The sequence below is a fragment of the Lottia gigantea genome (assembly GCF_000327385.1).
Source record: "Lottia gigantea unplaced genomic scaffold LOTGIsca_32, whole genome shotgun sequence".
NCBI lineage: Eukaryota > Metazoa > Mollusca > Gastropoda > Lottiidae > Lottia > Lottia gigantea.
This window is the reverse complement of record NW_008709073.1, coordinates 1,983,970-2,001,507: the sequence shown is the minus strand read 5'-3', so window position 1 is coordinate 2,001,507 and position 17,538 is coordinate 1,983,970. Positions and strand designations below refer to the sequence as shown.

The 17,538-nt window shown below is 32.2% G+C and overlaps 2 protein-coding genes across 2 annotated transcripts; one reads left to right on the top strand and one right to left on the bottom strand.

The window, feature by feature from the left end:
- Nucleotides 1–307: 307 nt before the first annotated feature.
- LOTGIDRAFT_162122 (hypothetical protein) lies at nt 308–7,965 on the bottom strand (the record flags this gene model as incomplete). The annotated part of the gene is made up of 5 exons (XM_009058054.1): nt 308–592; nt 908–970; nt 1,404–2,134; nt 3,245–3,314; nt 7,732–7,965. 5 exons carry the CDS (start codon nt 7,963–7,965, stop codon nt 308–310), a joined length of 1,383 nt encoding a protein of 460 aa, XP_009056302.1.
- A 6,238-nt stretch (nt 7,966–14,203) lies between these two features.
- LOTGIDRAFT_119809 (hypothetical protein) lies at nt 14,204–17,076 on the top strand (the record flags this gene model as incomplete). Its single annotated transcript, XM_009058053.1, has 6 exons — nt 14,204–14,264; nt 14,699–14,779; nt 15,237–15,355; nt 15,781–15,914; nt 16,457–16,559; nt 16,972–17,076. The coding sequence occupies 6 exons, from the start codon at nt 14,204–14,206 to the stop codon at nt 17,074–17,076; spliced, it is 603 nt and encodes a 200-aa protein (XP_009056301.1).
- Nucleotides 17,077–17,538: the final 462 nt, after the last annotated feature.

Genomic DNA, 17,538 nt, shown 5'->3' with positions numbered 1-17,538 from the left:
TACTGATTTGATTTATTAATATTCTAGATTACTGTAATAATTTGATTTATTCATTTGCTTTCTATTGTTTTTCTTTTATCAAAGCTGTTGACTTAGTTGCCACCATTTTAGTGCATAAATATTACCAAAATATAACATATTTCTTTAAGGAAACGTCTTCAGACTACAATATTTTCAAACTTTTTGTAGTTTAGTCAGACATGGTTGGCAAATACAGCTAAAGCAACAGTCCTGATCTATATCAATACAGTAAAAACATTGTTTTATATTTAACTTTTGCCATCATCCGTGCTTATCCCTGAGCTTTCTAATGTTTTTCTATTTCATCCATATCTAGATCCTTCAATGGAAATAGATCTTGCTCTCTCTCATCACTATGACAGTCACATTCCTCATCCAATCCGCTATCTAATAAGTACTCGCTATTCCGTTGAAAATTACAGCTGCTATGGTCCCTGGCCCGTGCTTGCGTGGTATCTTCTGTAGTTGATACATCGTCTATTGGGCTGGTAGGAAAATTCTCGAGACCTTGAAATGGAATGTCTGTGTCAAGAGGGGAACTAGCTATTGGTACCAACCCTCCATGTGACCTCTGAAAAATTTAAAGGCAATCTTAATTTTTACTATAATCTAAGAAAAGTTCAACTGGACACAACAAATAAACAGAATCCTGCTGTAATTCGATAAATCACTTTATAACTAAGTTTCATGGATTTTTTGAATTTGAAAGTTAAGTTATGACACAAGGTAAGTCCACTGACGAATTTAGATGGCCAAGTTTTAAAATTATGATGTTCATGTCTATTCTATGAGGTAAGCTTAATATCCCTTCTGAAAATGTTCAGATGACCTAACAGGTCCAGGCTTGATTTAGAATATAGTTATCTCAATCATATTTTAAACATACCTGAATAAGAGGTGAAAAGGATAAAGGTTTACTTCTTGGTATGGATTCACTAGAATAAGCAGTCTGAAACACAACAATTAGTAAAATGTTATAATGACTAATTACTAAAGACTTGACAAGTACTTCCAAGTATTGGATCCACATTGGCTTATCAACTGTCTGCCAACCTGATACCCTCCATTTTATAACCTGGTTTTTCAAGTTTATTGAAGTGAGATGAGGTTTATCTGGAAAAGCATCATGACGTCTGCCGAGGGAATGAAAATACCAGAAAACTGTTAGGCAATATTTGTATTCATGTTAAAAATATTGAACCAGTTGAATGTTGTCCTTGTTTCCCTCATTGAAGACTGTTTCCTGAATCCAAATGGATGAAATTGTTTGACTAATCTGAAAAATATGGCTCAAACCTTTTTTCAGGCAAATATACCCATTTCAGCAACTGTCAAAGAATTTTCAAACCCCAAAACAATGATGCAAATGAAATTGAACAAACCTGTGTCATCTTGGTAAAATCAAGTGTAGGTCTATCGTAGTCATGACGACGTTTCTTGCCTATTTTTCTGTCATGAAGAACACATGGTTGTGACTTACATCGTGGAATTCTATGGATTCGAGGTGGGGAGGTGTGACGGATGGAATCTAGACCCTGACTACCACTCAAACAAATTGGTCCACTAGAGATTCTATCCTCACATGAAAGACTGCGGTTCTGTAGAATTTCAAATCTGTTAATTTCAAATTTGACAGGACTGTGTTCAAACCAGGAATAATGGGATATTTCACTCATAGCAGACGCTGGCCGAGGTATTGGAGATCCAGGTGGTGTTTGAAAGTCTGATGATGTCACATGACCACTGTCAACACTTACTGGCGAGGCAGAATGAAAAAAACTTTTTGTAAAATTTGATCTTGTTGATGCAGACGCATCTTTCACCGGACCTTGAGCACTAAATTTAGTGGAATGAAGGTTAAAATCTTTGTTATAAATCACAGGAATTGGCTTATATATAATCGGTTGCCATGGCGACATTGACTGATCTGGTGGCACAGACAATGATCTGCAGTGTTTCTTGGGAGGTGGAGCGTTTGGTGTAGTTGGTGATGTATCACAGACTGTATTAAGATTGGTTGATTTGTTCCCTTTGTTGCCACGTCCAACTCTCCGGTTGCCATCTTGTTTGTTGCTGCCAAAGCTGCTTGTATCAAAAGTCCAAACATTTTTACCTGAAATATAAAAATAACTATCTAAATCCAATGCTGATAAAGGAATCAGATATATTTACTTGCCTTAAGGATCTACTGCATTTAACCATGATGCAGACGACAGCCCAACATGCTATTGACTGACCAACATCACTGATTCTATAATTATGAGGAAGATCTTATTACTTATCTTGTATAAAGAAATTATTACTTACTATTCATAGATAAATTATTGGAAGTAATAATTACTTGCCTTTTATAAATAAATTATTGGAAGTAATAATTACTTACTTTTATAGATAAATTATTGGAAGTAATAATTACTTACCTTTTACAGATAAATTATTGAGAGTATCAATTACTTACCTGTTACAGATTCACTATTGAAAGTATTAATTACTTATTGAAATTTAATTGAATAATTACTTACCTTTTATAGATAATTTGTTGGAAGTATTAATAACTTACCTTTTACAAATAAATTATTGAAAGTATTAATTACCTTTTATAGATTATTTAAAGTATTAAGTACTTATTGAAAGGATCAATTACTCATCTTTTATAGATAGATTGCTGGAAGTATTAATTACTTACACTTACCTTTTATAGATGTGGAACGTATGAATTTATTGAAAGTATTTTTTAATAGATAAATCATTGGAAATATTTATTACTTACTTTTATAAATAAATCATTGGAAGTAATAATTAATTAATTTTATAGATAAATTATTAGAAGTGAAAATTACTTACTTTTATAGAGATTAGGGTGATTGAAGAGTAACCAGTTACTATTCAATATAAGGCACTGGCACAGGGTTAAAGTTATGTTTACAATAATTGTGATGCTAATATGCACTGAACTAAATCGAATTCTATAATTCTTATAGATAAATTATTGTAAGTATTTATTACTTACTTTTATAGATAAATTATTGGAGGTAATAATTACCTACCTTTTATAGATAAATTATTGGAGGTAATAATTACCTACCTTTTATAAATAAATTATTGGAAGTAATCAATACATAAATTATTGGAAGTATTTATTACTTACCTTTTATAGATAAATTATTGGCAGTAATAATTACTTACTTTTATAGATAAATTATTGGAGGTAACAATTACTTACCTTTTATAGATAAATTATTGGAAGTATTTATTATAGTCTGTGGTATAGATACAGTACTTTCACAACATATCTACAACATAAATAGAGATATTAACTTTTAATATAATTCAAAATAGTCATGTTAATAACTCTATACAATGTTTATATCAAATAAACCTAGATCTAGATCTAGATTTAAAGGGACAGATGTGCCATTTTTGGGGGTTGATTTTAGTCTTGAATATTTGTAAATAGTCTTTGCCTCGGAGAAACACCACTGATTTTGGCCCCCTGCCCTCTGACATTTCTAGATACACTCCTGAGTGCCCCATATACATACATCGGTCAGAAAAACCTATTTAGTATTACTTTATAATCAGTAAATGTAATTTTGTAAACAGCATAGTCAAAAATTTATGCTTTTTCCCATGCACTTTAAACTGTTATCTGAGCTATAAAAGTTTTAAATATCCTTTACACTTGAGTACATGCTAAGTTAATATTTCTATGTGTTATCAACACTATGTATTGAATAAAATGGTCATGTTTTTTTCTCCTTTGAAAGAATAGTTTTTTAAATTCTTGTTATTCAAAACTGAGAGCAATTTTGCTCAAGTTTACATGTTTTTCCGCAAAGTCATTTTCCTAGGTTTCAAACTGGTTGAGGAAGTACCATAGATAAACCCTATATTACTAACTCTTAAGTCAATGTGTATATCATGGGTCTTTCTAATATTATTTTGGTGTTACTGAAAATAGTACAGAAAGACTGGGCAACTTCATAAAGGCTTTAAAGGGATTGTAAAGAGGTGTATGTGTATCTGGGATACTGAAAGCATCAAGTTGCATTATTTCGATTTTCAGTCAGAGATCTGTGGTTCCTGCAATTTCACTAAAACTAAGTGATTGATGATGTCACTAATCACCAAGGGCATAAATAAAGCATATTTGACAAATAGTGACTTCATCAAACACTTAGTTTTTGTGGAATTGCAGGAACCACAGACGTATGATTGAAGAATGGAATGGCGCAAATTGATGATATCAGTGTCCCCAATACACATAATAAGTTAGAAAACAATCCCTTTAACAGCAATATCTCAAAAAGGTCTCAACACGATTCTAGTATGTTTAACTAAGTATTCTACAGTATAACCTTGGTTCCAAGCAAACACTATACAAGTTGAATTAGTACCAATCACTCAATATTCTCTTCCTTTCAATAGGTCAATTAGTTCTATTAGTCAATGTACTAAGTCTACTAATAATTTTATCATATATACTATTAGCTTCAGTGATTTTCTATATTTCATTACTAAAAGGTCATTAAACATATCAGGTTAAAGGTATACTTATAAAAGTGTATTTGCTAATTCAGGTATGAAAAGTTCTCATATGGATCATTTCAAAATACATCAACTTCAGGGTTGGTAAAGGGAAAACTTAATTCTTTAATAAAGTTTTTTTTCAATGAAAAGAAATATTGTTCTTTAATACAAACTTGATCTTCATTGTATTATAATAATAATCAACAAAAGTACTAACAATCCGAACCAAAAAACGAAACCCAAAATCTAAACAACATATTGGCAAAACATAAGTAGCAGCTAATCAACTTTTCACTTGTGGAAGTATATCAATCATAAGCGAGTATTTCATAATGAAAAGTGGTATCAGGTGTCTAAAAGAGTTAGCATACCCTGCCTGGCACAACACCGTCACTTTTTCGTGACATCTGACATGAATTTGAAAAAAATGGTTGCGTGCATTAGTGAATGTCTATAATACAATTGGCAGCTATCAGAAATGTCGAAATTAGAGACTGTGCTTGGTACATTGGTTCTTTAAGCTGTTGTCAAAAAGCACAATACTGTTTCAATGACCATTTTTTAGGTCTTGAACAAAAAATCAGGATGTAACTTTTTGCCTTTAGAAATATATAGGTGACTTCCCAGGTAGGTTAATGAAATGGTATCTATTAACTAATATAATTATATAGGACATGGTTAATAATAAGACCTTATAATCATTCATCCGATAGCTAGAGTTTCAATCAATCATTATATTGATAACTATACATGATCAATAAATGAATCAAATGATAGGGGATACAGTCTTCATCTGTTGCAAGATTTAATTTTAGGGCTGAAACTCCAAAATAACCTCTCTAGCTTTAAATTTTAACTACATGAAAGCAACTTTAATGAGTTTAAGAATGACAAAAAAACATTGATGAATGAATAAATGAATGAATGAAGATGTGGATGAATGATTGATATCTATAGGCAACTAGGGATAAACGTTTCAATTGAAATCATAACAAAGACAAGAATCCAATAAATGAATGTTATTTCTTTTGTATGTCCAGACTTAAAGAGACAGATTCGTCCATTTTCAGGGCTTGATTTGATTCCAGAATATATTATGTAAATAGTCTTCAGAAGTATTAGAAATGTAAGAAAATCGCACAAATACTTCAAAATTACCAAAAACTAGGAATTCCACTCTCTATTGTCTTTTCTATATATGGCAGAGTATCAAGAAAAGACGAGTCGTCATTTTAACTTTCAAACGCGGATAATTCTGTACTCATACATGGATTTGAAGGCTCAAATTTGAGCTGTGAACACTATTACTAATTAGATAAGCTAAACACTTAGGTACAACTGGTCAATAGATAATCAACATCAAAGCAAAAAATAGTCTTCTATTATTATTTCAGTCTATCCTCCCTCCCCTCCTGCCTCTAGTTAGATAGAGTTTGGTGGTCAAAATGCTAACATGCCTGTTGAGGCTGATATAGTCATTCTCTAGCAGAAGAACCATGGACTGTATCCAGAGGTAAAAATTGATAGATATATATATCAAAATATAAACTGATGTATATGATAAATAACTTCAGGTACATTTCCCTTGCTCGAGACTGATTATTTGCTCTATTGAGTGCCTATAGTTTCAACATTAGGGAATTTCACCAATTAACAGATGATAAATATATAATGAAAAAATAAGAGAATGAATAAATGATTTACACAAACAATTTTTCATCCACAGTTGAAGTTGACCTATTTTTGAGACAAGATGATCAATTAGCCTACTGGGACATTCATTAATTGTGAATTCAAGCAGAACTAATCGTGTAATCAATTTTTCATGGTGAATTCCTCTTCTTTTATGTATTCTAGGACTAAAAGTGCAAATTTTCTTTTATCTAACTCTTCCGTTTGCTGATAAGCACATGGTCAATGATGATGTATGTCTTTAAAGGATTAGGGTCCAGATATTCAGGCCAAATTTCTTTTCATTACTGTTTTACTTTTCTGCTCCTTGTGCGCTAAAGAAGATGCAGTGTGCAATGAGGGAAACTTTGCCAGGACAGCTGCATAAGCCTACTCTCAAGGGATCTTTAAGTTGCACATCCTGTAGCACACAAGACCTTGGTTTATTGTCACGTTCAACCCGCTAGATGTTTTTTCCATGTCAGCCCCTCTGCCCTACTTTACTGGCATGGGGAAAAAATAATGACCAACTAATAGTAATTATGACCAAATTTGAAAAGCCTTATCATAGAACTAAGTGATTTACCAGTTTCACAAAATATACAAGGATATGAATTTACATCTTTGGTTACATCGACTCATCAAAAATATCAAAATATCACAATATCATGATGACAATGCTGTATGGTTATAGTCAATTAACCAATGGAAATGAATTAAAAAATGATAATCTGCAGTATAATTAGTAAAAGTGACAGGTTCGCCATTTGTTTGACCAATCATACCTTACTCTCAGAAACAGGAATTTTCTAGCTGAGCTTATCAGTAATAGTGTTCACAGCTCACCCTCGAAATTTGAGCCTTCAATACAGTACAAAATTATCCGTGTTTGAAGGTTAAAGATCTCATACCAAGTTTCATCAAGATTGTAATATAGCTAATAGAGTAAAACATGAAGTCAGACAAAAAAAATTATCCAATCATCACGAAAATCGATAGGGAACACAAAATCAAAAGAATCTGTAAAGAATTGTAGCCTGTAGAGTGATCACCCACCAAATGTGAACGGACGAACAGACTGACGGACAGGGTTATAAAAATATACAACCATCTTATGTGTGGGCATATAAAAGGACAACCCGTCTTTTCTTCAGACTCTGCCGTGTATAGAAAAGACATAATTATATAGAAGTATAAAGGAATCATGCGCATTTCTAGTAATGAAGACTATTTACAAATATTCAAGACCCAAATCAAATCCCGAAAATGGCGAAATCTATCCCTTTAAGCAATAGTCAAAATATAGTATTAAATGCATATGTAAGTGTCAGTATTATCCCCAATGAGCTCTGAAGCTATGAGATAAACAAGTCGTTTGAGACTGGCAGATCGAAAAAGTTTAACTGTATAGTTATCTACATCGAAAGAGTCGTAACAGAAAATATAATGAAAAAGCCTGGGCATCCGAGACTACAGATGTATGAGAATAAGACAATGTTTGAAACTTACTGGTATATTGACTGCTGAAGTGGTTGTTGTAGATGAACTAGGTGAACATTCATCAAGACTCTGTTTCTGAAGTTTTTCTGTGATTAAAGCCACAACACTCATGACACACAATAATGGTGCCGTCCACTTGCAATATAACCAATAAATCAAATATGGTGTTGAGAAGATCAATGTGTGGCCATCTTGATGTAGTTTGCCATCTTCTGCACCGTCTCTAACAACCAACTCTCTCATTTAGCGTTGCCAAATCAACACATTTCTGTTAGTTAAACTGGCCATTTTCATCAAATTAACCTAGAAATAGAAAAAATAAACCATAAACCAAAAGGATAGGTCCGTAAGCCCTACCCAGTTCACCAAATGCGATATATACAGATAAGCAATAGCATACCCCTTGACTGTATCATTGTAATTTGAATGTTGCAAATAGAAGTTATTGATGTCCCAATTTTTAAAGATAGCTTGCAAGTCAAGGTTATATACACCCACTGTCGGTTTTGATTTTAAATAAAAATATTTGGCAGTACAGTAACAATCACCAGAATGAAATATTCAACCTTCAGTCATAGCCTACACTTCTGTTGACCTTTTTGAGGCGATAGTGAATAATATTACCAAGTTTTGAAAAAAATCTGTCAAGAATTGCACAATCTAGAGTGTTGGCCTCCTAAAAATTGAAGAGTTTTCTGGAACAAGGGCAATTATGGACAGACGAACCAATGGACATGGGCTATGACAATATACCCCTTCTATATATATATCCTTCTTACATGAGATCTCATCAATATATACATGCATACCAAGTTTCATTAAGTTCGGATAAAAACTACCTCTAACATGTCTACTAGAAACGTGGACTAAGACCACTGTACATACAGTCAGGGGGCCCCAACAAGACGAGGCTTGCTTTAAGGGATTCACAATGAAAATTTTATTAGAGTTTTGATGGTAGACCTGATTATCTTAGGCCAATCAGAAAATCACAATCAAACCTGAACTCACTTTTCCACACCCACAGATACTTATCCAAATGAATGCAACATAAATCTGGAAGATCAAACCACAATATATTAGCCAGTCATATCAATTCGCGTACTAACCTGGTGTCAGATTTTCATTTTGATAAGAATCACAGGTAATAATCAGAAGACTATCACAATGAAGTCCAATTTTAAAAATACTGTTACGGTACTGTACTATTTGATATTTGTAATATTATCATAAATTCTGTGATTAATATCTCTTCAACACCTCATACCACTCTGAACTAGTACCTACCAACTTGGCATTTAGTGCCTTACAACTTGGCATTTATTTGAAGAGTCTTCACGGCTATAACTTTTCAAATCAACTATATCAAAAGTGCCTGTCTATCCTGATGCCATAACTAATCCTTAGCCTATCTAGTATACATAATTTTTGAATTCGCTTGTCAGGAGTGAAGAAGAGAATATTCGATCAGTTCTCATCAACCTATAGAGCTGATCAATAACCTATAGAGTCTATAATAACTTACAACTTGTTGAAATCAACTATTTCTAGTCCAAATTGAAAAGGAACTTAGGTATTTGGCTGGTGTCCAAGTATTGAAGGCCTATTAACACGGTGGTTATACTAGTCCTAGTATAGTATTTAATGTGGAGTGTTTATAAGACTGACATGTAAAGCCAGTCGGTTCAATATCCTAGCCAGTCGGTGGTTTTGCAACAATATAAGTAATCATATAAGAAAGATGAGTTGCTAAACAAGAGAAACAGTTGCCAAGCAAGATACACCCACTTACTCACTAAACTTTCAGTATTTTTAAGTGTTGAAGTTTCTTTAATTTGATAGTCAAATTTGAAATCATCCACAACTTGAGAATACAAAGCTACCCACATTAAGATAGGACAAAACCTGAAGCGTCTATCATTTCTACAAACCAAACCAATGTCTGGTCACTCCCTCTGCCCACTTCTTAACCACAAAAATTTTGTCTGCCCACTTCTTTATCACAAAACATTACCCAATATGATCTAACTATTACTTGGGAAAAGCAAATCTTCTTAAAATGTCTAGTTTGACTATTTTCTGAAGAAAGTTTGTTATTCCTTTTTTGATCCAACTGATAAAAAGTTTAAATCATTTAATTCAAAATAAATTTAAAGAGGAAAATAGTGAGAAATTTGTTATCATCTTAAATATTTCCATTGATTTTATCTACATCAATAATAAAATTTTCTAATAATTGAAGCGTGATTTATTATGACAATAAATAATATCGTTAGATGAATAACATAGAGTGTATTGAAATTGCAACTTCAAGAAATAATGCAGTCATGATTCAATAAGCATGGGAGAAGTCTAAATTGTTGCAGGTTTGTGATTAATCGTGGGAGAAATTTTTATTTATCTCTGTATGTGTCTTTTCTATGTATCACAGAGTATCTTAAATTGACGAGTCGTCATTTTAACATTCAAACGCAGATAATTCTAGACACAAGGAGATTTGAAGGCTAAAATTTTGATGGTGAGCTGTGAACACTATTACTGATTAGCTCAGCTAAAAGATTTCAGCTTCTGATGATTGGTCAAAATATGGTGCAGGAATTATGCATATTTATTAAGTTTCTAGTACTTTTAAAAATTGTTAACATACATTTCGAGCCCAAATCAACCTCTAAAATGGCAAACCTGTCCCTTTAAGATAACATTATGGATCTTCTGTTTTACAGCTGTCTACTTACGTTTTTATGTTAAGATTGGTTTGTGTCCAGATATATTTCTTGCTATAAAAATGTTTTAAAGCCTCACAAACTTAACCCCTGTGAAACATTAACCAAGATTTCCAATTGATTCACCATTATTACCTTTGATAATGGCCAAAACAAACTGTGAGTTGTATAAAACATCAATAAATGCATTATTCATGATGTTTAGCCTGGGTCTATAAAGGGCATACTTCAGAAAAAAAATCTATTTATCATTATATTTATTTATTCTATTGTTCAGTTTTGCAGTCTATTTAATACACTATTATGTTGGGTCAAGGTCAAATATTGAAATGTAATGAGAGTCATTTTTCAGAGGTATTGAATTCAACATGTTACAAATTGGTAAGAGGTAAGGGCTGGGTGAAATAATCGATTATTGCACTACATATTAATAATTTCGGATAACGATTATCAAATTTCATAATGGATTATATGTCAAAGTTACATTTTCTCCACTGTACCCGTCAACAAGTAGTAATCTCTTCCACATAGGTTCCCTTCAGCACATAACTTACCCACATTAAACTATAACAACTGATCAAAACAAGAATATACTTCTATGACACAAAAATTACCCATGGCATTAATGTGGCATGTTTTTGATCAAGGATTATGGTTTTTTAATTGAATTATTTTGATTATTAATCGATAATTGATCATGCTGTTGATAATCAATCTCAGTTTGGTAATCGGTACCAAGCCCTACATTAGGTAGAATTTAATTATTGAAGAATTTAGATTTTTTAAATGGCTTCGGGACCTAATCCTAAAATTCTGAGGGCAATCAATGTTCACTTTCATAATAAATCTAATCTTACTTATTTAGAAAGCTAACTGTCCTGATGAGGATTTTTTATCTGAAACATGTGTCAGCAATGTTTAGTGATGAAATCTTGTTGATTAATTCGCTCATTCTGTGATACATGAATAGGATGGTGGCTATTGCAGTCAAGGTATAAGAAGAAGTTTGTAATTCTTAAAGAATTAAAAGTACATGATTCAAATCCAAATAAGCAAAAAATCCGAATCGTAATGAAAGTACCAATATTGCAATTTGATTTTGCAGGGGAGAAGAGGCATCAGGCTAGTACTATTTATTATTTTCTTCTGTCAAAGATCTTTGTAAAGTCTGTAGCATGCAGGGTCTCAGTTTATTGTCCTACCAGAACCACTAGACACTTATTTTATTTCAGATTCTCTGACAAGCATCAGAAATCTTGTGCTAAGCCTAAAGATATAATTTTATTTCAACTTTTGCTTGAAACCTAGACCTTTGAAACCTAAAGGAGCACACGTCAGAGAGCCTCACTGGCCCAACCTTAATCAGCTAGAATAACAAATATTAATCTTTATATACATCCTTAATGTTAGCCTTCCTACCTACACTTTTACACTCAAATGCATATTGACTTAGTCATTTGCAGTAATTAGGTGGTAGGCATTATCCTTACCATAGTACAATAGATCAGATGTATAATATTCATTATTTGGTTACAATCTAACCAAGAGACATAATTCCAATATCATTTACTTGGAATATTTGACAATTTAAAATTTCAACATTAATGTTTTCATACATTATTACCAAAGACTGCAGTCTGCAGTTGTGACATATACCGGTGTTCTAAAAATAGAATCAAAGCAGAACTCGTACACTGCGGTTTTTTGTTCTACTTTATTTAGCAGTATAATATAGTAAACTATAGGCCGTCGTAGATTAGGCTAATTTTGGTATTAAACTATAGATTTATACACATTAAAGCCTGAATATGATAAATCTAGTGTCATTCTACTTACTCTCGCTAAAATAATGAAGAAAGCAGACCCCTAAATCACCAAATTCGGGCCACTTTTCACTACCTTTTCCACAATTTCATTCAGTAGATTTGCTCAGAATCGTCTTCTATCTTCCGGTGAAGCAACCAATCGAATGTTAGCAGTGAAAGCTTTGGCGGCTTTATTCAATCAATGTTCAATAAGCCTTGAGATCGGGGAATGAAAAAAAAATTATATTCGCTCAATTTTCTTGGACTCTTATGTGTTTCTGGCCTTCTAAATATTTTTCTATTTTAATTATTATAGTATTTCTGTTAGTCTAACCATAGAACTTCTAACGAAATATTATCTCAGTGCGCACTTTTTTTTTCATAATAAACTTTAAGCCTTAATAAAAGGTATCCTTCTCTCCAACCACAGTGAGCATTTTCTGCCATTTAAAGGGATCGTAAAGAGGCTTTCTAATTTTTGTATGTGTCTCGAGGATATTGATAGCATCAATTTGCGCCATTCAAATTTTCAATCAGAAGTCTTTGGTTCCTGCAATTCCCATAAAGAAAATGTGTGTTTGATGACGTCACTAATCGCAAAAAATGCTTTATCACAGAAGCGATTAGTGACATCATCAAATAGCAAATTGATGCTATTAGTTATTCCCGATACACACAAAAAAATGGAAAACCTCTTGTCGTTCCCTTTAACAGATTTGTCTCCGGCTCTAGAAATATATAGACAAAGGCTTGACGTTTGAAATTTATTTTGAAAATCAACAACATTTCGGACTAAAAATTCAAAGCTCACGTAGGCCCTATCACAGTAAAGACAAAGACTATCCGTAGAACTTTGGAGCTATTATTTCAATTCAAACCAAAAAAGAGCCGTCTATCTGGCCTAGCCAAAAAATGTGCGCACCCAGCTAAGCATATCCTTTGAAGACTGTAATGTTGGCTTATGAGGAAAATCGTTTTCTCTTCTTATAAAAAGCAAATGGACATGAGCACATAAGATAATCTGTTTTTTTTACATTCAAAATTTCATTTTGTTTCACCTTATAAGTTTTGTAAATCAAATTTTCAACATGAAAAAAATGCGGCTATAAGGGAGTGTAACGAAATATTCTGCCTATTAGTATTGGAGACACTGAAAGTATCGTACTGCACCATTCCAATTTTTAGTGAAGAGTTCTTGCCATTCCACTTAAACTTTCCGTTTTATGACACGTCCATCGCAAAAGCTGCTAATAAAGGCCCTTTTGCTTAAGTCATAAAACTCTTAAAATGTTAAATTGAATTGCAAGGACCACAGACGTAGTTTTGAAAATTGGAATGATGCAAATTGATGCTACCAGTGTTCCTGATACAGATGCAAAGTTTCGGAAACCTCTTTACAATCCCCTAATGTGAATTCGTTCCAGAATCATTTAGAAGGTGTGTGTTCAAAGTCTGTCTAAAGTCATAAGGAAGGGCATAAGTTTCCATGCTTTTCTATTAACAATTTCAGTTATTGTTTCAACTTATAAAGCGGATATCTAAGCAATCATGTTATTCACAATTTATAGTCTCACTCGTATGTTCATGCTTACTTATGGAAACATACGTCTAGATAGCCAAGATATTTATTCTAGGGTTAAGAAAATAGGTTAGCCTAGGTTTTATGGTCAAGGGGAAACAACTTTTTCGGTAAATACCAAACGAAACATTACTCAAAAAGGTTGTTCAGAATTTATCTCTAAATTAGAAGAAATTCGTTGGTTTAACAATATTTATGTCAACTAAGTATATATAAATCACTTCATATCACATTAAATTGGAAAGTTAAAATTTTGATATCTAATATTTAATGTTTGAGTTATTTTATGTGAGCGGAAATTGACGAAATCCGAATGGTAAGAGCTCTTCAGATTGTGAGGATCATTTGGTATACTTCCGTAGTTAGTAAACAACATGGCGTCTCCTTGGCTTGAAAAATTAAAGAAAGCACAGAAAACTTGCATTATTCAAGATGGTACTATCATTTGAAGATATTTTTAGTTAATCTAGGGTGTGGTCATCATCATGATCCAGATGATAGATTTTTTAATTTGATTTCTGTGTGAAATACGCAAGATATTGGTCTACGAAATTCTATGATGGACATAGCACTTTGTCCACTTTATCAACACAATTCGAAAACTGAGAAAGTACAAAACACAATTTATTTTATCAAACTTTATTATTATAAGTGGTTAATGATCGAATGCAAACGAACTTGAATCTCTATTGTCAATTCTCAATATAAATGAAAAGTTTAAAAAAATGTGAATTATTCTGTTAGCTTATTCATCCAGGCCTTATATAATGTTACAAATTGTATGCATATATCTCCTTAGCTTTCTGAAAAGCCTATTGAAATTTCTGGACTGGCATCCATTGTTTATTATTATAATTTGTTTAATTTAGGACGCAGAAAAATACATTACTCATTTAGTGATGGTACAGAGCTTTCTGAAGAATATTCAGTTAAAAATGGAGAACTTATCGGTAAGTTCATAACCAACATTTTGCCCGTTATTTGATTTTTTATAACCTTTATTTGTTTTCGAGTTAAAATTTAAACCAAGTCTTTAAATGGCTTTTAGCAATTGTGAGTATGATAAAAAGACACAGCTTTATGGAACAACAATCACTGGTTAAAGTTTTATGCAACGTTTCGACATGTTTCCCCCTGAGGATGACGATAAAGTAATAAGATGGATTCAAGTATATATATTATTGCACATCAGGGTCCAATTTAGATCATAAAAGTTGATTAGTAATTTATCACACCAATTTGAGTTTTGGCTAATAAAGTTAAATTTTGATTAACTAACACACATGGTTGTCTATGAATTTTGTTTGTTTGCATGAATTTTTGTATATTAACATTTATTTCATCAGACTAAAAATGTGTTTAAATGATAAAAGATAGATCAAAAATTAATACACTGTTTACTTTCAGTTCGTAAATGGCGTAAAAAAGGTACATTAGGTGGCGTTGGTAATTGGGATTATGAGATAGGTGAAGAACTAGTACCAAGACGATTAGATTCAGAGGGCATGGTGGAAAGTACAGCTAACGTAAGTAGGCCATAGTGAATGACTACTGGTATTGTATAGGCATTTTTATAGACTTATTCATTAGGACAGGTCAAAGATCAAAATAGCTCCAATCTTTATTACATTAATATTATTTGCATAATTTTTTGTTAACAAGCAACATGAAAAACTATTTAAAGGAGCAGTATGCAAATTTTCTGTATTAAAAATGGGATGAAATTTCTAAAATATGATCACAATATAATCAAAGGGGTGAATAAAAAATGCTGGATATTTTTAGTTCAAACCTTAAGAATAAGAAATTTTTCTCTACAACTTGGCGTTTATTTTAACTCAAAAGTAATAAAAGTCTTACCACATAAAAAGAATAGTGCAATAAATAGGTAAATCATTATCAATTTATGGAAATTTGGCTTATTTACTATATTTCTTTATACTTATTTCAGCCAATATTTGTAAGAAAGGACACATTGACTAATTTTCAGTGGAGAATAAGAAATCTACCCTATACAATAGATAATTATATTGTAACTGTTAGTGATGATAACCAACAAATTATTATTAAAACTAAAAATAAAAAGTAAGTACTGGTGCTGTAAATATTGTTGTCATTTACTTATGTATATAATGAAAGTAAACTGGCTTCAAATCGTTATTCGTTTTTTTTTTTCACTCGATAATTTTTCTTGCACTCTCTGGCTAGCCATGCCCCAAAGCTCCCAAGCTCCCTTTTTAAAGTTCATTGTTTCAAGGGAAAAGGATTCAAATCATTTAAAAACATGAAAAAATATTAATTGAATATCAACAGCCTGTAAAGTTACATAGTAGTATAATACCTAATTTATTAACGTTTTACCCCTGTCAGTGATACAGGTAAGAGGAGCTGACACAGAAACAGCGTCTAGTTGTTCAGATGGGACAATAAAACGAGGCCCCGTGTGCTACAGGCTGTGCACTTCAAGATCCCTCAACAGTTGGAAATCAAAAAGAGCAGGCAAATGCCTGGCAAAATTTCCCTCATTGCACAGTGCATGCATTGGCCGTCTCCATTAGCCCACATGGTACAGAAAAGTAGGATGTAAAACTCCATTCATTTCATTTCTAATTTAATTAATATTACAGATATTATAAAAAGTTTAATATACCAGATATGGAGAGAAATGGATTGGTATTAAAACCAGAAAATGTTCAAATAGCTCATGCTAATAATACACTGATTGTTACAGTAAGTATTTGATTTTTTACAAAAAAATTGGTACAAATATTATGTTTGTTCTACCAACAGAAATGTACATCAATTGAAAAGAAATGAAGTTTTGTATATAGCCTAATCTTGTTCGATTTCCAACTTTAATTTTTAATGAGTACATTTGCTTTATTGTCTCATCAACTTGACACTTTATCCTGTCCTTTGAAAAATCTGAATATAGTATCTTGACCAAGCGTCCTACTAATTGAGTCACTGCAGCATCTAGTACTCATTAAAATTGACTTGATATTTTGAAATGATAAGAGTAGGCTATTGTACTTTTCCTGAAAAAGTATTGGCTTACTGCACTCTCTTTATTTTCATAAGGAAAGATTCGATAGCAGCATTTTCAGCTCAAATAACTATTGATATGCTGAATTTTTTTTAGTATCCTAAACCAGAAGAAATATTAAAGACTGAGAAACAACTTCAACAAGAATTACAGAAAATGAAAGCAAGTCAGGATGGTGATGTTGATTGTAGACCAAGTTGAAAGTTTGGTTGTTAAAAGGATATTTATTTATTACAGCATTTTTGTTGTCTTCCCCAAATGTTGAAAATCTGCTACTGATTTTGAAATGTCTTGTTATGAAATTGTACAAAGAGAATTTGTCCATCCAAATGATTGTTAATGTGTGTTGAATTATTACATTTAAGAACTAAACGTTGGTTTTACTAGCATTATTGGTGTTTAAACGCAGTTGATCACTTGACAAACTGAATAAATGATGAAGACATATATATATGATTGTGGCGTGATCAACTGCATTTACACACCAATATTGCTAGTGAGACCAACACTTAATTCTTATGTCATATTTAGATACTTTTATTAATACAGTTTTCACTTTTTTTATATGATCTGTTCCTTGAAACTGCCACAAATCTTAGATTGCGTCATTGTTGTGCTTAGACAGCGTCATAGTATCATGTGACAAACTACAGTTTATGGAAA